The sequence below is a fragment of the Alosa sapidissima genome, chromosome 14 (assembly GCF_018492685.1).
Source record: "Alosa sapidissima isolate fAloSap1 chromosome 14, fAloSap1.pri, whole genome shotgun sequence".
Taxonomy (NCBI): Eukaryota; Metazoa; Chordata; class Actinopteri; order Clupeiformes; family Clupeidae; genus Alosa; species Alosa sapidissima.
The window spans coordinates 3,343,049-3,365,611 of record NC_055970.1 but is presented as its reverse complement, the minus strand read 5'-3'; the positions used below and the strand labels follow the sequence as shown (position 1 = coordinate 3,365,611).

General features: G+C 40.8%; 2 protein-coding genes across 3 annotated transcripts; one reads left to right on the top strand and one right to left on the bottom strand.

The window, feature by feature from the left end:
• The first annotated feature begins 1,953 nt into the window (after window positions 1-1,953).
• Window positions 1,954-10,181, top strand: psmc3 (proteasome 26S subunit, ATPase 3). 2 transcript variants are annotated; one of them, XM_042061480.1, is made up of 12 exons: window positions 1,954-2,108; window positions 2,881-2,961; window positions 3,045-3,170; window positions 3,379-3,483; window positions 3,761-3,823; window positions 5,658-5,795; window positions 5,911-6,054; window positions 6,493-6,641; window positions 7,245-7,341; window positions 8,669-8,814; window positions 9,279-9,360; window positions 9,744-10,181. In XM_042061480.1, exons 1-12 carry the CDS (start codon window positions 2,067-2,069, stop codon window positions 9,852-9,854), a joined length of 1,284 nt encoding a protein of 427 aa, XP_041917414.1. In that variant the 5' UTR covers window positions 1,954-2,066; the 3' UTR covers window positions 9,855-10,181. The 2 variants fall into 2 exon arrangements, with proteins under 2 accessions (XP_041917414.1, XP_041917415.1); XM_042061481.1 differs by having other exon boundaries at window positions 2,052-2,102.
• A 523-nt stretch (window positions 10,182-10,704) lies between these two features.
• mtch2 (mitochondrial carrier homolog 2) lies at window positions 10,705-22,265 on the bottom strand. The gene is made up of 13 exons (XM_042061482.1): window positions 22,109-22,265; window positions 21,104-21,188; window positions 19,897-20,003; window positions 15,862-15,885; window positions 15,575-15,634; window positions 15,087-15,144; window positions 13,434-13,485; window positions 13,238-13,297; window positions 13,039-13,132; window positions 12,836-12,883; window positions 12,652-12,719; window positions 12,226-12,301; window positions 10,705-11,804 (listed from the first exon to the last, which is right to left on the bottom strand). Exons 1-13 carry the CDS (start codon window positions 22,193-22,195, stop codon window positions 11,718-11,720), a joined length of 906 nt encoding a protein of 301 aa, XP_041917416.1. The 5' UTR covers window positions 22,196-22,265; the 3' UTR covers window positions 10,705-11,717.
• Window positions 22,266-22,563: the final 298 nt, after the last annotated feature.

Sequence of the window (22,563 nt, the reverse complement as noted above, 5' to 3'; positions counted from 1 at the left end):
TAAAAAAGGTGGACCTCCTAGGCCCTACGGTTCTCGAGATATTCACAGAAAACTGTCTCCGGCCACCTACAGGCCAGTTGGTGTATAGTAACATAAATTAATTTATTGTGTGGCCCCCCATGAACGGAATTCCACAAAACTTGGCGTGCATACAGAGGGTGTCATAATGATCCTACACTTCCAATTTCGTGCAGTTTTGACTATGTTAGGTCACAGATACCTTCAATTACAACACCTCATTTTTACTTTTTTGTGTTTAACTAGGTGGCGCTATACATGAAATGAGTGGTTATGGAATAGGTTGACATGGCCCCTTGAGATCAACATACAAAAAAAAATGGTCCTCCTAAACCCTACGGTTTTCGAGATATTCACAGAAAACTGTGTCTGCCCTACCCTCCTTTCGGGGGGTCCAGTCCAGCGGGGGGGCTACAGATCAAAACGAAAAACGATGGTTCCATGCTATCCATGTGGGGTTACATGCCCACCAAGTTTCATGTACCCCGGTCTTTCAGTGTCCTGGGAATCATTGACGGAAATTTGGGCATGCGAAAAAGAAAAAAAAAAAAAATAAATAAAAAAAAAAAATTAAAAAAAATTAAAAAAAAATAAAAAATCTGACTAAACCTATATGACCGCCGCTTCGCTGCGCGGCGGTCATAATAACACATAAATGCAAGCCCTGTTACATGGTCCTTTACAAACTCTTTCAGCTGGGTACAGTAGACTTCCATGTTTGACATTGAAACCAAACAAAAAAGAAAAGAGGGTAAAATATCTTAAAGGAGAATTCCGGTGTGATATTGACCTAAAGTGTATTGAAACATGTTACCGAGTGTGAACGTATGTCTCATAGCCCATCTCGGCTTGTCCCCTGCACTCCAAAATCTGGCGCTAGTTAGCCGATGCTACCAACAGCTTTTTCAATAGTGGTGCTTCGGCATCGGGCTAGCCATGCAAATAAATCACTGTTTTACACCCATTTACGAGGCTCAATGTATCTCCACACTTCATTGGTAGACTTCCGAGGGCCCTGACATTTAAAACCAGACATTGAGAACTTTGAAAAAGCACTGGTAGTTTACTTACAAGACGATTTATACAGACAGTATCTTCACGAAGTTTAGCGTTTGCAGCCATCTTGAATTTAGTCACGATAAGTCGAGCGACGAGTAAGAATGAACAGGTATGACAAGGGATCAGATTCCAAAAATAATTCAGTGGAAATGCATGGATTCCAGTTGCTGAACTGGAATCCATGCATTTCCACTGAATTATTTTTGGAATCTGATCACACTCGGTTTTTGGAATCTGATCACACTGATTCACACTCGGTATCATGTTTCAATACACTTTAGGTCAATATCACACCGGAATTCTCCTTTAATGCGGAGTTAGAAGTTCTAGCCGTTCAAGGGTCAATTATGAGTATAATATACATATCAGAGCATCTGGGTTATGTAGGCTAAAGGTAAAATTGCAACAAAACAGAAAAACAATTATACTGTTCTCATTTTAGACCAATATTTATTTCAGTGGGTCATCAGAATATGCCACCATTGTAACTGTGGAGAAAATGCGTAATAGCTGAGCCCAAGCAGAAAATATATAATATTCCGACTATGAATGGTTTCTTATAGGCCTATGTCTATGATTCTGACAGCTGTTACAAAATATTTTGTTTCCAAGTACCTGACACATCATATTTTTGTTTTGTAACATTGTACTGCTGTATTATTTATGTAATTATTGTAGGCCTACTGTGTGTTGTTGGTATGCCTATAAATAATCCATGAAACAAATAGGAAATCAAATAAAAAGGCTACCTGACATATCAACCAAATAATTTCAGGTAACTTCCTTCATCTCCCCTTGACCAAAAAGCTGTCAAATACTGGTCAGCAGCGTGATCGAGGCAGAAAAGATAATATATTTTACAGTAAAATATGTGACCTGTGCCTAATTTTTACGCCCCGACGCCACACCGGTAGATGACAGTAGCAGGCGTTTTCTGGAACTGGTTGCTACAATAAGCCGATAGAATAAGCACAAAAGAAGTTTTCAACATGTCGTCGTTGAATGACAGATCAGTTTGGGATGAGGTGGAGGTTTGTTTTATTATACATATCATATGATGAATTAAGTCTATTTTGTGTCTTGTGAAACGTATAGTTTATGATATGCGCTGGCTTTTGGAGACATTTGGTCAGCTGTTTCCAAAATATCGATAGTAAACACAAGCTAACGGTGGGAAGCTAAAGTTAGCTAACGTTACCCACCGGTTTTAATCATGACACAGGCATTTAGTTAGCTTTTAGGCTAATCGTGTTTTGGCTAGCTATACTTTGTGACTAAAAGCACCGTGTTGTCTTATTTTGTCAGAACTTACGTATTCGATTTGTTTCAGTGATCTTAGTAACTGATTGATATATCAAGGCAATAGTATTGTTGTGAATAGGATGGCGCCTCGCTTAATTCAGGCTAACGTTAGCTTCAGTGGAACACTGGCTAGCTGTCTGTAAGGTAACAAGATGTCTCGCTAGCTAGTTATCGATATCATAGCTAAGGTTAGCGTGATCCTTCGTTACCTGATTTGCTATGAAGTGAACGTAATGATCCTCAACAACTAGACGTAGTGTGTATTATTTACCATCTTCTTTTTGCTGAACGTATTATGAAGATAACGCTGTCTGTAACTTTCTAACTTAAGTAGCCAGCATGTTGTTTAGGCACAGTTAACGCGTTGACCAGTGCGTTGTTACATCAAGACACATAGACATTTTATTAGAATATTTTGTGACTGTGCACATTTAGTTAACTATCTATTTGTATCATCGAGTGTCTCAGTTTTAGTTTATGTTTGACTTGTTTACATCATAGGATGGGATCGGGGAGGAAGTCCTCAAAATGTCCACTGAAGAAATTGTTCAGAGGACGCGTCTTCTGGACAGTGAAATCAAGGTAGGAAGGATGAACCGCTACTCGACTCATCGTTGGCCTTTGGCCCATTTGAAAAGTCAAACTAAATGTACATGCCTTTTCAGATCATGAAGAGTGAAGTGCTAAGGGTGACCCATGAGCTCCAAGCTATGAAGGATAAGATTAAGGAGAACACAGAGAAGATCAAAGTCAACAAGACCCTGCCTTACTTGGTCTCCAATGTTATTGAGGTGATTCTTTCATCAGGGCCACTTGATCCATATAGATCACTGATCTTTCATTAAAGCTATCACAACATGCATAGAATTTACTGTTTGCAATAAATTATTTATATAATATGAAACTCATTTATTTCAAGGTGGGAAAGCAGATATGTTTTCATTGGGGTTGTCTAGGGTTAATATTAATTATAACTGATGACTGATGGGTGATTGGCAGCTGTTGGACGTGGACCCCAATGATCAGGAGGAAGATGGAGCCAACATTGATCTGGACTCTCAGAGAAAGGGGAAATGTGCAGTCATCAAGACCTCTACGAGACAGGTGCATCTTCAGACCTCTAATAAAACATGTATAATCTGTCATGTCAAGTATCTACGTGGCGCGAACACATTACACTAGATGTACATGCCATCCGTATGCTATGGATGTCTGGGAATCAAACTAGTGGCCTTTAGGGTGCCTGAGTGGTGTACGAATAAGGGACATCTACACTGCTGTCCTGTGCTATCACTTGTGGTATTAATATAAGTTTCAATGTCTTTTATACTGAATGTGTGAATTCCATAATTAGTATTCACTCGCATGTTTTCCCTTACAGACATACTTTTTGCCGGTCATTGGTTTGGTGGATGCTGAGAAGTTGAAGCCAGGGGACCTTGTGGTATGTATTCATTTCCAGGCAGAGAAGCTTTTGTTGGCTCCCACTAATACGTTTTGCTTGCTCCTGTCCAATGCCCTTCTCAGTCAGTCTCCAACAGCATTGGATAAGACATTACTCTTTTTCCTGATATCTGCTGATGACATTGTTACCAGTGACGGTGTTAAAAGCTGTGAAACGCTTAGAGCTGAATTTTAGGAACTGTGTTCCATCCATTATGTAAGGGATAATGTCTAGAACGCCAGTCATTATCGGGATATAGGTCCCGACAGGGCAAACCAGACCCCGACGTGCAACTATTGTCCCATCCAAGCTAGTGCTGAAGCTTAGAGGCCTTGGTCTGGCCAACACCATCTGTAATTGGCTATTTGATTTTCTGACGGACAGACCCCAAGCTGTAAGGATAGGCAAAACACTCTCATCCACCTTAGTGCCGTGACCGGGGCCAAGCAGGGCTGCTGTCTCAGCCCTTTACTTTACAGCCTGTTTACACATGACTGTGTAGCTATCCACAGCCTGTTTACACATGACTGTGTAGCTATCCACAACTCAAATTCCATCATAAAGTTTGCAGATGACACTGCTCTGGTTGGCCTTATAAGCAACAATGACGAGACGGCCTACAGAAAGAAAGTAGCGAACCTTACCCTGTGGTGCCATGATAACAACCTCTTCCATAATGTCAATAAGACTAAGGAAATCATTGTTGACTTTAGGAAGGCCAGAGTAGATCACACTCCCATTACCATCAATGGAGCATCTGTAGAGATTGTTGACAGCTTCAGATTTCTAGGCGTAAACATCTCAGACACTTTTTAACATGGTCATTAAACACCAAGTGCACCCTCAAGAAGGCACAACAACGCCTTTATTTTCTGAGGCGTCATAAAAAGTTTGGCCTGAGTACCAGAGCACTTGAGAATTCCTACAGATGCACCATTGAGAGCGTTCTTTCTTTTTGCATCACAGTGTGGTACGGGAGCACAACCTCCCATGACCGCAAACAATTGCAAAGAGTTGTCAAGTCAGCAGCCAGGATTATTGACACTAACGTACCTGATCTCCACAACATTTACACTTCCCGCTGCAAGAGAAAAGATTGCATTATTAAAGACCCCAATCATCCCGCTCACGCTCTGTTCTCTCCCCTACCATCCGGGAGACGTTACCGGAGCATTAAATCCAGCTCCACCCGTCTCAGGAATAGTTTTTTTTCCACAGGCGGTCAGATTGTTGAATAGCTGATGCACTTTCTGTCTTGCACTATGCACTTTATGTCTCTTTTTTTTGTCTGTTGTATGTCTCCTTGTCTGTTATACTGCATGTGAGGGATGGAGCAAAATGCATTTCATTGTATTGTAGGCTTACTATACATATGACGATAAACCCAACTTGACTTGACTTCTATACATTATCCCGCTTATTACACGGCTACTTGCCAAAACGAAACAATAAACTCCCCACAATATGACTCTTTAGCCTACATAGCCTAGGCTATAGCCTATTTTGTTACCGTTTCATCGAGGCTTTTGCTGAGAAACAAATAGTTTGCAACAGCACACGCTGAACTTGAATCAAACATTCTTTAGAACACAGCTTATCAACCTTATCTGCTTTCACTTTTGAATGAAGTTCCAGTCCTTGCGTAGTTATATAAAAGAAGTGAATTGGAAGCACAAAACCCATTTTCCTTGACAGCGGTCTGTTATCGAGAAATAGCAGACCACCGAACGTTGGGAAGGCCCATTCAAGTGAGTGGAGCATTATGAAGAGCCGTGTAGTAAGTGTTAGTAAGTTGTGATCTAATTTTGACTGAGGTTTGTCTCTGGACACACAGGGTGTGAACAAGGACTCCTACCTGATCCTGGAGACCCTCCCCACTGAGTACGACTCTCGGGTCAAGGCCATGGAGGTAGACGAACGCCCCACTGAGCAGTACAGCGACATTGGAGGCCTCGATAAACAGATCCAAGAGGTACGTCAGCGCAATTTCTCTTTTACACTCTTGAATGTTTACTACAGCAAACTTTTCTTAACAGTGAATTGTGTAGTTGAGTCAGTTTTGGTAACGGTGCGGTTATTCCCTGCAGTTGGTGGAGGCCATTGTGTTGCCTATGAACCACAAAGAGAAGTTTGAAAACCTGGGCATCCAGCCGCCGAAGGGTGTACTGATGTACGGACCCCCAGGAACAGGAAAAACTCTGCTGGCCAGGGCCTGTGCTGCCCAGACCAAGGTAAGACTGTGCACGTAGGTGTCTGTGTTTATGTGCTAAAGGTGGTGGGGTGAGCAAAGCATATTTGTGCTGTTTAGGTATCAGGACAACAGTGGAAAAGCCTACATACAATATGTGCCAATATTACTGGACAGAGGAATAATAACAAAGCAAAAATACACCTCCAGCTGTATGAGTAATACTATAGTAACCAAAGGCTTATTTTTCATGTGTGACTTATGAGTATTTAGATAAGCCAGCAAATTTAATCTTATGTCAAGAAAATGTGCCTTCTCCTAAAATTTGATTGCGCCTAGTGGACCGTTGATGACATCTACTAGTCACTGAGATATCTGCCTACACACTTGAAGTAGATTGGTCATCATTGAGTGATCGCTTGTGGTAATACTTAGCCATATGCTCTCACCCTGAGCCTCTGTGTATTTTATTTCCTTTCAGGCAACCTTTTTGAAGTTGGCTGGCCCTCAGCTGGTCCAGATGTTCATTGGTGACGGTGCCAAGTTGGTCCGCGATGCTTTTGCTCTGGCCAAAGAGAAGGCCCCATCCATTATTTTCATTGATGAACTGGATGCCATTGGAACCAAAAGGTACGGTTCGGTATAATCAGCCGTTTATCTTTAAGTACCATGTTAACTACCGCTTGCCCCTTATTTGGAAGAAGAGACTAAGAAGAAGTCTGTCATCGCTGGTTTTTATTTTGCCTGTTTTACAGGGTTTTATATTTATTATTTTGCTGTCACTCATAGGATCCGTAACATGCACGCAATGCAACTACTGAAAAATGCATTGAGTCTTCCTGCCTTTGCTTATATGATGACTGTTTATACAGATTTTTTAAGGTCTAGTAGTGAAGCTAAATGAAAAGATTAGAAGGAACGTATGGTGTGGTTAGCATTACACTGAGAATGACCAAGTTTTAGGCAGATGTACTGTGCATTGACTCCTGCAAAATGATGTATGCTTTGTCTGAGACTTAAATAACATCTTTATGGAGACTACTCTAAACCTGCTGCTCTGTCTATGTACTCTTTCGTCATCAGGCTGTTTGGAAAAATTGAGTGGGTTGATTTAAAACAAGAGTTGCAGTGCTAAACTGTAACGGGCCCTGTGTAGTAGCACACAGCCCCTGTTTGGCTTCTCTGTAGACATATCTCATATTGAGGCCGACTCCTTCTTTGCTCCTCCTGCAGGTTTGACAGTGAGAAGGCTGGCGATCGTGAGGTGCAGAGGACCATGCTGGAGCTTCTCAACCAGCTGGATGGGTTCCAGCCCAACATGCAAGTCAAGGTAGGAATTGGTACCTGTGGTCAAGTCCAACACAGATAGCCTTCCTTTACCAATGTCCCCAAATTCATGAATTTAGTTAGCTTCATATGTTTATGCAGCTTGCGACTGATTAGTTGTAACCATTTTGGGTTTACAAGAAGTGATGTACAAACAAGCTAGCAAAGGTACTATGTAAAACCTCAAAATCATAGACAACATTTGAAAAAGCACCACAGGCATTACTACGATGAATGTAGCGCAAGAAAAAGCCAGCATAACTAGTGCTGTCATTTTTATGTGTATAGGGCAATTCCGCACAAAACGCCAACACGATGCCATGGTATTTAGTTGGCGTTATGGACGTGAAAGTTTTGCGTGGAATTGCCCTATAGTGAATATTGATCTGAAGCTTAAAAATTCTATCACAAATCAAAGTGAAATCGAAGTGAATTCGGTGCATGTGGGTCGTTGGACAAACTGTCTGCGGCCCCCATGCACTGAATTCAAGCCTGTGAAGACAGTAAAGCATGGTGGTGCACAAGTCATGTTATGGGGATGTTTCTCATACTGTGGCTATTTATCGCACACCAGAGATCATGGATCAGTTTCAATACATCAAAACATATGAAGAGGTTATGTTGTCTTATGTTGAAGAGGAAATGCCTTTGAAATGGGTGTTTCAACAAGACAATGACTCAAAACACACAAGTAAGCGAGCAAAGTCTTGGTTCCAGATTAACAAGATTGACGTTATGGAGTGGCCAGCCTGATCCCCAGACCTCAATCCTATAGAAAACTTGTGGGGTGACCTCAAAAATGCTGTTTCTGAAGCAAAACCCAGAAATGCAGAGGGATTGTGGAATGTAATTCAATCGTCCTGGGCTGGAATACCTGTTCACAGGTGCCAGTAGTTGGTCGACTCCATGCAACACAGTTGTGAAGGAATTCCTAGAAATAATGGTAATGCAACTAGATATTAGTGCAGTGATTCAAAGTAAAGCAAAATCTTGACATTTTTCAGTTTATACAGTAAATGTTTGAGTTTGTAAAGAAAAAATGCAAACACTGCTATTTCTTTGAACAGCCTAACATTCCTTTTTCTTCACTTTCTGTAAAGGTATAACACACACTTGATCAATTTTGGTCATGTTTTGATTTGAAATTGAATGTGCAGTGCATTCCCAATGCATTGATGTTATGGAATTAACAGCTATTCTAAGGATTTTGAGCTTTATTCAATTTTTTAAAACTCACTGCTATTATTCTGCACATAACTGTACAACAATGGCCATCTCTGGCTGTTTAAGTGCCACTCTGCCTTGGTTTCTGATTGGTCCTCTGCCTCCAGGTCATCGCTGCCACAAACAGAGTGGACATTCTGGACCCTGCGCTGCTTCGTTCTGGACGTTTGGACCGCAAGATTGAGTTCCCAATGCCCAACGAGGAGGCGCGTGCCCGTATCATGCAGATCCACTCCCGCAAGATGAACGTCAGGTAGGGACGGCTGCCCTTCACACTTTTGAATGAATGATCAAATTTGCCAACGTTTTGTTTATACAGTTGTCGTTGTAATATCCTTATGGAGGCAAAAGTGTTATTTCAGGACTTTAGGAAGATCCTGGAATTTTCTGGAAGTCTCTGGCTCACTAGATCTTATCATAGTCATGACCTATTTGATGAATATGAAGTTGTCTGTTGCTCATTGTTTTTAGCACATATGTGATACAAAAGGGACATCTGCTTTTATGCAGTAAAAGCAGTATTCAGTCTTGAATTTCCCCTGGGGATCAATAAAGTATCTATCTATCTATCTACCACATTGACGTAGCTAATGCTAAAGTCCATCTTGTGTACAGTTTGCAATGCAAAATGGATGGTCATTCAAAGACAAGTGTGTACAGCTGGTGTGTGAGGTTAATCAGACTCTTAACAGGACCATTTCCCCTCTCCTAATCCAGTCCTGATGTGAATTATGAAGAGCTGGCCAGGTGCACAGATGACTTCAATGGTGCCCAGTGCAAGGCTGTGTGTGTTGAGGCTGTAAGTATTCTTTTGGCATATTTACTACTGTCACTACCGGACACTGCAGGCAAGCTATTAGGTCAGCAAATATACAGTATGCCTGGCCTTTGTTCTTACAAAGTGTTATTATTTTAGGAAGTGTAAAACTATCAAATATTAAGCAGTCTGTTAGACATGCAAATGAAGCACTCTTTTGCATGCTTTTGTTTTTTATTTTATTTTATTTGGGCTGCAGCATATTAGGGTTATAAAGGTACACATATTGGTACCGAACTATTTAGGTACAGGATGTTAGGTTCAATACAGATGCATACCGAATGTACCAAATGCAGTCTTTAATAGTAATCAAAGGTAGGCTTTTTTGCTTGCTTACTTACGTTTTCTTGTGTGTGTCTGTCCAGGGTATGATAGCGCTTCGCAGGGGAGCTACTGAGCTTAACCACGAGGACTACATGGAGGGCATCCTGGAGGTGCAGGCCAAAAAGAAGGCCAACTTGCAGTACTATGCCTGAGTCAAGGGGTGGCGTTCTGTATCTGTATGTGTGTTTGCATTTGTACGAATGTGTATATGTGTGTGTGTGTGTGTGAGAGTAAGAGTGAAGGGGGGGGCAAGGTGTGTCAAGCAGCCAGGTGTCACTTGTATGAGCTGATCACTGGTCGTTGAATTGATATTTTATAACCTTGTGGGGTAGTTTCCTCTCTTGTGCATGACACAAAAGTGATTCAGCGCATCGGTCTTTACTGTATTTGGACTGAACTGCCTTGAAAGTGACTGGTATGCCATCACACTAGTCCTTCCATTGATAAAAAAAAATTAAATAAAACATTTTTCATTGGTATGGGTTGTTGTGCCGTCTTTATTTTAAGCCTTGCTTTGGCCTATAGTGTGGCCATAACTCCAGGCCTCTGAGTAAGCTTTCAGAGCCTCAATGTAGTTTATATAGCACCTACTGTGAATTATGCTGTTATACCTGTTGGAGATTACTACTTTGTTTATGAAAAGAATACATTTTCTGAATCTGTATTTGGTATGCCTCTGCGCTTCAAATTTGGTGTAATGTTCCATTGATTTTGGGGATGAAAGTTAAAGGCTACTTTGATCATCCCCATTCTTGTGAACGCTATATCAAGAATGCCTTGAAGCACCTGCTTTAAATTTTTCCCGAATGTTTACTTAGACTAAAATATCAACTGGTTAGATTTATTTTGGCTCTGTAACCTATGTATTACATGCCTCACCACATCCAGGTCAACCATAAATTCATGGCTGCACATTGGCATATTTGGATAGTAGAAGTCTAAAAATTCAGATGTACGAAAACTTATAAATGTAGAAAAATAGGAGTTGACTGAGGTCTGCAATTGAATTGGGACGAAAAATTTATTGGTATTGATCAGTGTTCACTTTTGCAGTACAGGAATCAATTTTCACGATCAGGCTAATTATATATTAAAGCATCTTTCGCTATGATACATACCTCATTATTGCCTGGGGAACTCTTTTTACTGGGTAGTCATGACATCCCACTCAAACACAACTACACACGGCCATGCAGATCCCCAAAAAATGCAATTTATTTGGATCAATCAGACTGAGCTCAGTGTTATATGAATGTCTGCTTTGAAGACCTCATCCAGGCAGGGACTTGCTCCACTTAATTACTTGTACAACAGATCAGCTTCCAATAGACTGACGGCTAGTGAGTGATGGAATTGCCTTGTCTGAATTTTCAGCATGAAAACACTACACAAGAAGACTGACATTCAGGGTGGACAAGAGAGCTCCCACACTTGCTTTTAACATTAGACCAATAACATCTTTAACATCGCTAGCTTCTACATGCATTCATTTCCTTGGGTGGGAGAAAAATATCTTTTGACTATCAATCCAAGTTGGTCAGTTGAAGAAAAAAAAAAAAAAAAGTCATCTGGGGGAACCTGGCGTGCATACATCATCAATCTCTCAGGAACTTCTTTACTGAGTGCCATTTCCGTGGGAGAATCGAGCTGTTCTGGCCCCTGAACATTGGCCCCGACCATCGGTGAAGCTGATTGGACACTTCTGCACAGACATCTTTAGGATGCTGTTGCCCACAAATGAGATACCCCTGTTTCATGTAGTCATTAATATAAATCTCTAATTATTAAAATAAAGCTCTTCACATTTCCAATCAAAGCAGCCCAAGTTGCAGTGAACATGTTGTCTTTTACTTGTAGCCAGACTTGACAGTTTGTTGTTAAAAAAAGAACAACAAAAAACAAAGAGAGTCTGTTATTGTAAACAAGTGCATACAAAGGATTAGAGGTCCACCTCACCCGACCCTGGCCATCACTTATATTATTACAATAAAATGCTATGCCCTTCAGCTTCCGGTTTAAAAAAATCTTTTCTGATCGATGGCGTACGTCTTTCCTGCAGGTAGCTTCCTGAAAAATAAACTGTTGCCCCGACTCATGTTTCCCTGTAGATTGCAAACAAGCAGACAGGAAGGGTTAGAACTTTGTCAAGGCTCCACTGTACTCTACTGAAGTAAAGAACAATTTCAAAGGGAGCATCAATTGGAAACAGCGTATGTTAGAAGGTCAAATTCTCATGTGGTTTGAGTACATGATACATTCATGAGGTGTTTGTGTATACGAATATTCTTCTCTGATATGTTTAACTTTACTTACAAATGCTACAATAAACTTACTACATTATAAAAAGTACAATTGTCCCATTCACCTTTCTACACAGTAATATAGTTCTACACAAGAGACAACACAATACAAAACGCAACTGCACAGAAAAACACAGCATTTTGCTGTCCTGAGAAGCACTTAAAACTTTAATGTCATGTTGAAAAAAAACATGGAGGGTATGCCAGTGATTGAGATACTGACCTCTAAACTCAGGTGTCTCCAGCAGTCCACCCATGTTGGGTACACAGAGGCATACGGGGGAAGGCCGCCTGCAAGGCTGCACACACACAAAGTGTTTTATTTTTCTTTCCTTCTTTCCCCAGTACCATCACCTTTGCCTTCTTGGTATTATCAATTTATAAAACAAAACAATTTATTTGTGCTTTATTTTATTGAATGTAATCATTTCTTGTTTTTTTTTTTTTTATGGCTGAATTAACATGTCCAAAGTGTGAGCATGTACTGAAGCCCTTGCACTATGCTGATTGCCCCTCCCATTGCCTGAAACTGACATACAACTGCTAACAGCAGCATGGGCAATCAATCCATAACCTTTCATTGTGCATTTTTATACATCAAATTAAAAAATAAAACTCCTGATATAATTAATTTTTCCGGTGGTCTTACCCGCAATTGTTAACAGCCATTAGGTTGGACACCAACACAAATGGGTATGTCAGCATACTGGCAAAAAACTGGAGGAAAAAAGACAAATTAAGAGAGACACAATCAACCTATGAACATGCTAAAGACAGATACACGCACACACACACAGAGTTATGAAAATGCACATATTAAAACGTGCACTCACCCCAGTGACGGCTTGAGAGCAGTTTTTTATTTCTCCTGTGTGGCTCATCTACAATAAAAGGGTAGAGGGTCAGACTCCCGAAAGTCTTTCACAACAAAGACTCAAATATCATTGTGCTATGTCAATGTCAATTTATTTACATAGCACATTTAAAAAAAAAAAACCACCACATCCAAAGTGCTGGATTATGGATTAGGATTTACCGAGTCGTCAATAGCATATGTGTTAATGAGATGGGCAAGCATGTTGCAGACCCACAGGGAGAAGACGTCACCCAAGAGACGAGGAATCAAGCCACTGAGAGAAAATACACACACCAAATGTTAGTGAATGTTCCATTCACTTTCATGACTATTGGTGTACTGAAAAAATTATTCTCATCCACAATTCACAGGTACATACGCAAAGAATCCAAGAATGCCCTCTTCTCTGTAGATTGTTAGGACAGAATCAAACACACCACTGCAGAAAAATAAAAAGCCCATTAGTTTGCCTTTAGTTTGTTCAAAATGTAATTGTTCATAACTCTGGTGCTCAAAGGTTTCACACAATAAACAAAATAAAAGATTGCAAGAAAGAAAACAATGACTATACACACCTGTATTTGGTTTCTCGGCCAATGAACTGGACCATGCATCTCAGGGTAATTACTTGGAGCGGAAAAAAAAAGATTCAGCTCATTGACACCAAAACAGACCATTTAGGCCAAATTCGTTTAACATTAGCTAAACTTTGATAAAATGAGTGAAATGTCCAAATCATTCATTTTTTAATGTGCATTCATAAAAAAAATACAATGAAAATGTTGATTAGACTGCATCTCATTTAGACTACATTTCCCAACTCTGAACTCACACTATACTGTTATGGGAACTCCACAGTTAGAGATTGTAGTACTCTGCAGAGAGCAGTGCGCTCAGCTGAACGTACTATAAGAACTCAACTCCCTGCTCTACAAGATATCTATTCCAGAAGAGTACTCCTAAGAGCCCAAAAGATTCTGAAGGACTCTTCTCATCCTAACAATGGATTATTCCTACCGCTGAAATCAAGAAGACGCCTATGTAGTCACAAAGCCAGAACTGAGAGACTCAGGAGAAGTTTTTATCCCCAGGCCATCCGAACTCTGAACTCACACTATAATGACTTTGCACACATTCACTCCTCAGCACTCTCAAACATTTCCCAACTCTGAACTCACACTATACTTTCTTATTTCATCACACCTCAAAACACACACACACACCTGACTTTCTCCAACTTTTGCACATCTCCATAGAACTTTTTATTTATTATTTTTGATTTCTCCTCCATCTATCTACCCATGTCCTTGATTGCCTAGCCTTTCTGCCCCCACCCCCCCACCCCACCCCCATCCCCAACACACACACACAAAAAAACACACACTTACATCATCACCTCACATACATACAGCACACTGCTTGCTACAGTAAGCCTCCTCTACATACTTGCTGCACACTGCCCCCCCCCCCCTACATACACAACACATTGTCTTCAGGATCTTCTCCAACACACATCCTCTACATACTTACAGCACACTGCCCCCACCTACCCACACACACACACACACACAGTCACTGCTCCACTCCCCTCCCGCCCACACACACACACATCTTCACGGTCATCACACATATATACAGTACTCTGCTTGCAATAGTAAGTCCCTTCACCATACTTGCAGTACACTCCCCCCCCCCCCCCCCCTCTCTCTCCCCCAATACACAGCACATTGTCTCATGAGGAAGCTTCTCCAACACACATATTGCACACTGCCCTCTCCCCACATACACAGCACACTATCCCATCTCCCCTGTCATCCCCCCAACACACACACCAAGACCCCTGGCAGTTGGGTTAGCCCCTTGAGCCGTGGATCTGCCCAAGGTTTCTTCCTTGGTAAGGGAGTTTTTCCTTGCCCCTGTTGCTCTTGAGTGCTCCTTGTTGGTGCCCCCCGCCCAATCCCAATCCTCCCCCACCTTTCTTATGCAGCCCTTGCCACTTAATCTACTGCACCCCCCCCATAAATGCACAAATAGGGTGACACCAGACATAATTTCACTGCATTTCTTACTTCAAGTAACTATATGCATGTGACAAACTTCCTTGTATCTCCATCTGCTGCGTTATGCAATTTAAAAATGGACACTCTTAATCAAGAGAGAAGCAGTGGGATCAAAACCCAAGGTTGCTGAGGCAACTTCAGAGCACCAGCAAAAAAAAAAAAAGTTACCGTGGAACGGGTGGGTGACGATAGTGGCACAGGAACGAGCGATCATCTCTCTGGTCGTCTAAGAGAAGGGGGAAAAAGAGAAGAGAAAAGAAGACATGCATAACTGTTAGTCCATAGACACACAAGCATGCTAGACACACACAGCATGCTAAACACACACAGCATGCTAAACACACATAGGTGGTGTGGCATATTTTCATTACTGCAGTATTTGATGAGGTAACAGTGGTAAGCAAGACTCAATGATACCACTGTGAATGACAACAGATTTGTGCAGCCTAGTTGAATTCACATCTGTACACGAATAAGCAAAATATGCTAACTGAACCTCAGAAACATAACCCTTACCCAACCTAACCTGGATGATTTCCAACAACATAAATGTGTTGAACACACAAAAAGGCTGTAGAATAGATGTTATGGTAAAAGTACTGCCTTGTTTGAGACATCTTCCAATATGGAGCAATTCAAACAGCTATTGCACTCACCTCATTCACGACATGTTGAAGTGATCCTTCCTCTTCTTTCTGATTGCTGCTCCCAATTATCTAAAAAAAAAAAAAACATACTGCATCAAGAAATCTATTGAAAACTGAATTCAATATAGGTAACCAATACAAGTAGCCATCCTTCATTAAATCACATTAGCCCACTCCCCTTATGCCATTTCAAGCCAGGGCTTTATAAGACAAACAGCAACAGAAACGTAACTAATCTACTGCAATTACAAAATACTTTAGTGTACCATAAATGATTGTGTTTTCTTCACACATACCTCATATTTACCCTCCTGGCATTTCTGGAAGAAAATACAATAAAAGTCAGATTACTGTACATTCAGAGCGATCAAATCCAACATAGCTGCCTTATCTGCTAACCATCTGAGGCATCTGCCGTCTCTTTATTTAGCTGCTGGTGGAAAGTAAAATGGTATTTCAGGTTGCGTAGAGGGGTCGTATACATCCTGCCAACCTGGGAGAGGATTGTCTATATATAGCAGCTAAATAGACACATATTGTCATGTCCGGCAGCCCAACAGTGCTATACCACTATATTAGTATTGTGTTACTATGGATATACCAGGGGTCTTAATACATCTTATTCTAGGTGTGAATGCTACTTAAGGAAATATAATAGCCTTCCAACATCACTTTTAATTATTACAGGAATAGTACAGTATAGCGATGTGCCTTTTATATTTGCTCTGTAATACTACCAAGAGGTGCTTCAGGGCCTACATAATGACAGTGCACATAACTAGTATAGTATAAGTATATATACTCTTTTGATCCTGTGAGGGAAATTTGGTCTCTGCATTTATCCCAATCCGTGAATTAGTGAAACACACTCAGCACACAGTGTACACACAGTGAGGTGAAGCACACACTAATCCCGGCGCAGTGAGCTGCCTGCAGCAACAGCAGCGCAGTGAGGGGTTAGGTGCCTTGCTCAAGGGCACTTCAGCCGCTTCCTACTGGTCGGGGTTCGAACCGGCAACCCTCCGGCTCCAAGTCCGAAGCGCTAACCAGTAGGCCACGGCTGCCCACCAACTGCCCATAACTGACATTTAAGGAGACATGGTCAGTAGTCTCGATGGTATGCTGTTTAGATTTCAATCTAACCCCCAGTGGTAATGTGGCCAGTGACTAGGGCTGTCACTTTTGTGAAAAAATCCTGTTCGATTTTTGAGACATAAGTGTTCATTGAATCGATTGTAAAATCGATTTTTTATGTCTAAAGACGTTTCCATTTTCAACGCCAAATATAGGCCAATCCACAAAGAACTAACAGGCACTATTGGCGTTAAAGGAATTATCCGGAGTAAAATGCACTTTAGATCAATTTACGGATGATTGGGAGTACATACGTTGAGTTGACATCAAAATCATGTCATTCGGATGTGTTTTGAGAAAGTTCGATTTTACCGTTTTTAGTCAAAACTCGTTAGCCTGGAAGTGACCTGAGGGGTATTTCACAAAGGCAGAATTAAGACATCCAAGATAAGTGATAAAGCGAGGTTTGACATAGCGTTGTCTGGTCATCCTAGCTCAACTCATTTCACTAATGCCAATCCAGGATGAGTAGGGGCGACTATGTCAAGCCAGGTGTAAGTAAATCAGGATGTGTGCACGTTCTCGTTTCTGCTCCAAAGTGCCCACGGTTGGAATAAAGAAGACGCGGAAAATAACGTCATTCACACAAAGTGAACAACCGCTTTTGATATAGACTAACAATGAAGTAAAGTTGTCCTTTGTGGAATGGGGAATCACGGGTATTTCTGTAAAACAGCAGGAGTAGGCGTGGTAGACCAACTGAATGCAAATTTACGTATGCACCCACGTGTGAGTGCTTCCTTGTCTCGGCACGCAACGTCATTAAGAAAGCGCTTGCCACTGCAAATATGCACATAGTATGATATACCTTAATATTATAGTTGAAAATACCTTCGAAAACTTGCACCTCCACTTCCAATCAACTACAGTAGGCTATTCATTAAACGTCTATCAATAAAATAAGCAAACAATGAGTACCTAGGCCTATGTTAATAATGATAAGGCTATCACAATTAAAATAATAACCATATGGTAGTAGGCAGACTCTCTGTTTTGTTTTGCAAGCAAATACATTTAGCAAATAGTTTATAAATGGAATAAAGCTCCTTAAAAATTAGCACAGAGGTCTGATGTGAATCAGATTGGCTAGCTGAACCAATAAGACGACATAATTACCATTAGAATTAACTTAGCTTGGCTGTTAGCCTGGTCGGGACCAGGCTAGGTGCAGAGAATAAATCCCCATGTGCCATCTCTTTTGTGAAACCAAGTCAATGCTGAATGCATCCAGGATAACCTAAAAATCCCAGCTTAATCCCTTATCTAGGTTTTGTAAAATACCCCTCAGGGCATGTCATTTCGCCGCTACAAAACGCTAGTTTTATACCTCTTCTACAGTTCCAAACAACATTACACTTACAGTACGTGGTAGTGAGTAGAGGGTCCCTAAAGCCAAACCGAAGTATCCAAAGGTCTTTATGTGGTCGGATAGAGTCCAGAATGAATTTCATCAAGCCAGTACCTTTCCGGAAATGTTGCTGCTGCTGCAGCTGGCATCTTTAGGGGAAAGTCCGTAGGAGTCGATTGCCGAGTGTGGAGTAACACGCTCTGGAAATTCACAATTTCGTCGCCGTTTTTAAAAAAAAACAAAAAAAAAAAAAAAAAAAATAGTCCAGTATTTCTTTCGAAATTGAAATGAAGTTGTATGCAACAGCAAACCCTAGCTTACTAACAGGTTGGAATTTTGAAATGTCACGTGACGTGATGTCGTGCAACGACGTGATGCAATCGACTCCTACGGACTTTCCCCTAAAGATGCCAGCTGCAGCAGCAACATTTCCGGAAAGGTACTGGCTTGATGAAATTCATTCGGGACTCTCTATCCGACCACATAAAGACCTCGGGATACTTCGGTTTGGCTTTAGGGACCCTCTACTCACTACCACGTAAGTGTAATGTTGTTTGGAACTGTAGAAGAGGTATAAAAATAGCGTTTTGTAGCAGCAAAATGACATGCCCTGGTCACTTCCAGGCTAAATTTTAAACGAGTTTTGACTAAAAACGGTAAAATCGAACTTTCTCAAAACACATCCGAATGACATGATTTTGATGTCAACTCAACGTATGTACTCCCAATCATCCGTAAATTGATCTAAAGTGCATTTTACTCCAGATAATTCCTTTAAGTTTCGTGCACAATGACAAACAGGAGTGCAACATTCTCGAAAAACAGTAAGCCTAGTGGACTGCCATTACATCAGTGACAAACATGACTGCAGGCTTCAACGTAGCTGTGTCTGTTTACGATTAGAAATGTCAAACATTTTTCGCCTACGTAGAACTCGATTGCACAGCCTACCGCTTTGTTCTTCTCCATAGTTTGATATACCAAAAATCCGAAGTACTTCCACATTGAACTCCTCAAGTTATTAGGGCCTATCACTCGTCTCTCTACATGTCGCACACGTTGATCGCGTTGCAGCACATCAGCTGATTGAAACAGCTGTTTCCGGTGCGTAAAATTGGTGGGAATTTTCTTTTTAGCTTTCGCAATGCTTACTGCACTTCGGTATTCTTTTATATTCTTATTTGTGAATTTTGTTACATCTATCTTTTTTATTTGTTTAAAATTAATAGTATACATATTTGGTTAAAATCGATTCCCTATTTTAGTTTTCGAAACTTGTGTTTGGTCCAATCGATTGTACAATCGATTTTCGAACGTAAAGTGACAGCCCTACCAGTGACCATCAAAGAACATGCAAAAAAGGACAAGACCTCCAGTCCCCAACAACTCTGATTTATACTTTTTGTCAAACTGCTATGACGGCTTGCCAAATCAGCTCAGTCAACATTTTAATGTTATTTTTAAGCCCATCAATACATAACACTTTCATAACCATTCCATAGCTTACAGGACACACTGTGCTGGTGGGTGAATATGGAGGGCACATAACAAAAACATCCTCCAGGTACACACAAAGGGACACAATAACAATAACTGCATGGACATACTGAGCAAAAACATGACTCTCAGAATGAAGCCATCAATCGTTAGGCCTAAAGGGCAACGCCCACTGTCAACATCCGCGTGTATGGAGTTCTAAACTTTGGCGTCACTTGACGTGCGTCAGACGCCGCCAGTGGGCTTGGCCTTAAGACTAATTTCTTCTTTAGGCTAATTAACTGCCAACACTAAACAAAAGTGCCTACTAGATGTCACAAATGTTAATAGTGAAATATTAAGTAGCCTCTACCTGCAGGACGCGGCTGTGCACTACCGTGCCAATGGTCCCTGCACAGAGTCGTGGTGCTAGGCCATTAAACAGGCCTGCTTTGCCATCAATCTTCACAATGTGTTTGGCTAAAGGGACATCAATGCAGAAAGTTTAGGACATTTAAAAAAAAAAAAAAAAAAAAAAACACACACACTACAACACCTCACTGAGTTACGTATGATATCAGTTTTCTTATAAAGAAACAAGAGCACTAGACCTACATTATCAGCCTTTCTATCTATTATCTTTGCACTTGAATACTGACTATAACAGACCAATACATCTACCTTAAAATCTCAAAACATTGTTTAACCGGACAAACTTTAAATATGATGTAATATGGCTAAACAATGAGAAAAATATGTTTTCCAATATTCCAAAAATTATATTTTTGAAAGTCAAGCTTCAGATCAATATTTACTATATAATATGTTTAAAAATACTGATATATTTAAATAGTTTATAGGCAAAACCCTCTAAATACATCTGACCACATTTCTTTTAAATGACCATTTTTAAATCAGGCTCCTATAGGTTTTTGCCTAAAAATCGATATTTCAGACAAGGAAGAGAGTGGTATTTAGCAGGCTTTGAAGCTAAATTATTTGATTAACGTATACTATGTGTGGAGAACATTCACTCACCATCATTATCTCATTTTTGATAGAGGTGGCATTTAGAGGGTTTTGCATCTGAACTCTTTTTCTTGGAATCTGAAATGTTCTTCTTTGGCAAGAGCAGCACTACTTCTGCTTGCCTTTACTGCTGTACGTTTATCGTACCACTACCTATGGGGCTGTTTAATATGGTGGCACATTCATTGCATTGTCTCAGGAAGCAGTAAAACACTCCCAAAGAGGAGTTGTGAGCTGCATGATTAATTGTGGCCTTTGCAATTTGATAATTACATCAGTTCAATCGATTTGCAATTTTCAGTCCAACGATGCAATAAAATGATCATGATAGGGTATCACAATATTCAACAGGATGGAAAAAGTTACAATATGAATGACTGAAATATGACCCTTTCCCACAAACATGGATTTACCTGTATTATCCATCATCTCACAATAGCGAACACATACTGTCGACAGAGAAAACTCTGGCACAGCCATCTTACTAATAGCTGGATGTAATATGAACAAGGAGTGGGGAAATTCAGCTTAACAGAAGTGCTGGACCTTACCATAGGCAAAGAGTCCTGGCAACTGATACACTTGTCGACCAAACAAATTTCTCCCTAATGCAGGAGGAAGGGGTTCGTGTCCCACCTGTAACAGAACGGATTGGTAGAAAATACCAAAGATAATTTATTTCAAACGTTTAGCATAGGTCAGCTGTTTGTTCGGCCAAACACATTCTACGTAGACAGAACCAACAGAAGTCAAATGTCAAGGGCAATGTTAAAACGTTTAACATTGTTTAAATTGTAAGCATGAATTCGCACTAATGTCAGTATGTCAAGATTACAGGCGGGAGGTAGATTTTCACTACAAATAGAGAAGCGTTTAACAATGACCTCCAACAAAACTCAACGTCGCCAAGGCGGAGTTTGTTACCACTGTCAGTACTCATATCGCTATTTGTGTGCAAACTTCATAACCTTACAGTGGGCCAAAGGACACTTCCTAAAAAACTCGTTAGCTCAGAAGAAATTTCATGCTAAGCTGTAAGAGGTCCTGGGCTAGGATAGCAACTTTAGATAACGCATTATCTGTCAAACAAATAGTCAAAGCGGCCATTCTATTTGAACTTTAGCTTTAAAACAGTCCATGTCCATTTAAGCAGATACGGGGAAAGAAGTTAATTAGCCAAACCCTAGCATTTCTGTTGAATCCACAAACCCCCGTACTCTGACCTTTCGTGACGTAAAATGGGAAGCCGGCTAACAACCTAGCCAACAACGAAACACATACATCTAACGAGCTACCACATTTGTACGTTTATATTAAAATTTATCAAGTACACTTCCAGGTTTTAAAGAGATGCTGCAACATTGTACAACTCTAATTTCGACCTGACCGCAAAATAGGTTTAATGTCAACAAGGACTTCAAGCAGGCGTGCTAACAAAAACGAAAGGAACTAGCTAATATTAGCTGACAGCAGGTCACCGTAAACGCTTTTGCATCTGCTGACATGTTGTGCTCGCTTACTGGGACCGCCATGCCACGGAGCAAGCACGGTCTTACCTGCACTAGAACTTTGATGTACATAAGAGGATGGGAGAGGACAGTCAGTCCAGATCCCAGCAGTACTTGGCCACATGTATCCGCCATTATGGAGACAATTTACAATAACCTCCTCCTCCCGCAGAGGGAAGGAACAGATGAAACGAGAGTATATCACGTGACACGAGGAATGTCCTTCATCAGGTGATCTGGGAGAACAGCGAAATTCGCGTACTAATTTATCGAATAGGTGAAGAGGCAACATATTGTTGTCCATCATTAAGCCTATACACTTATTTGCCATTGCTCTATTTTCTGGGGATATATTAAAACAAAAGCAACAACGTGATTTTAGCATGATAGCCTATACAGTAGGCCTATTCAGTGAAATCAATTTTGCAAAAGGATGTCCAAGATGTTTGGAACACACCAACATTTTGGGAAATTAGCTTATGGCCTCCTTACACCAAAAAACT

Bases quoted from the DNA above. Each gene is read 5' to 3' on its own strand.
- psmc3 (XM_042061480.1), top strand. From the start codon at position 2,067: ATGTCGTCGTTGAATGACAGATCAGTTTGGGATGAGGTGGAG. The intron at 3,484-3,760 runs GTGCATCTTCAG...TTTCCCTTACAG, and splicing joins TCAAGACCTCTACGAGACAG to ACATACTTTTTGCCGGTCAT. The intron at 9,361-9,743 runs GTAAGTATTCTT...GTGTCTGTCCAG, and splicing joins AGGCTGTGTGTGTTGAGGCT to GGTATGATAGCGCTTCGCAG.
- mtch2 (XM_042061482.1), bottom strand. From the start codon at position 22,195: ATGGCGGATACATGTGGCCAAGTACTGCTGGGATCTGGACTGACTGTC. The intron at 13,133-13,237 runs GTATGTACCTGT...ATTTTCTCTCAG, and splicing joins GGCATTCTTGGATTCTTTGC to TGGCTTGATTCCTCGTCTCT. The intron at 12,720-12,835 runs GTGAGTGCACGT...TTTTTCCTCCAG, and splicing joins GCTCTCAAGCCGTCACTGGG to TTTTTTGCCAGTATGCTGAC.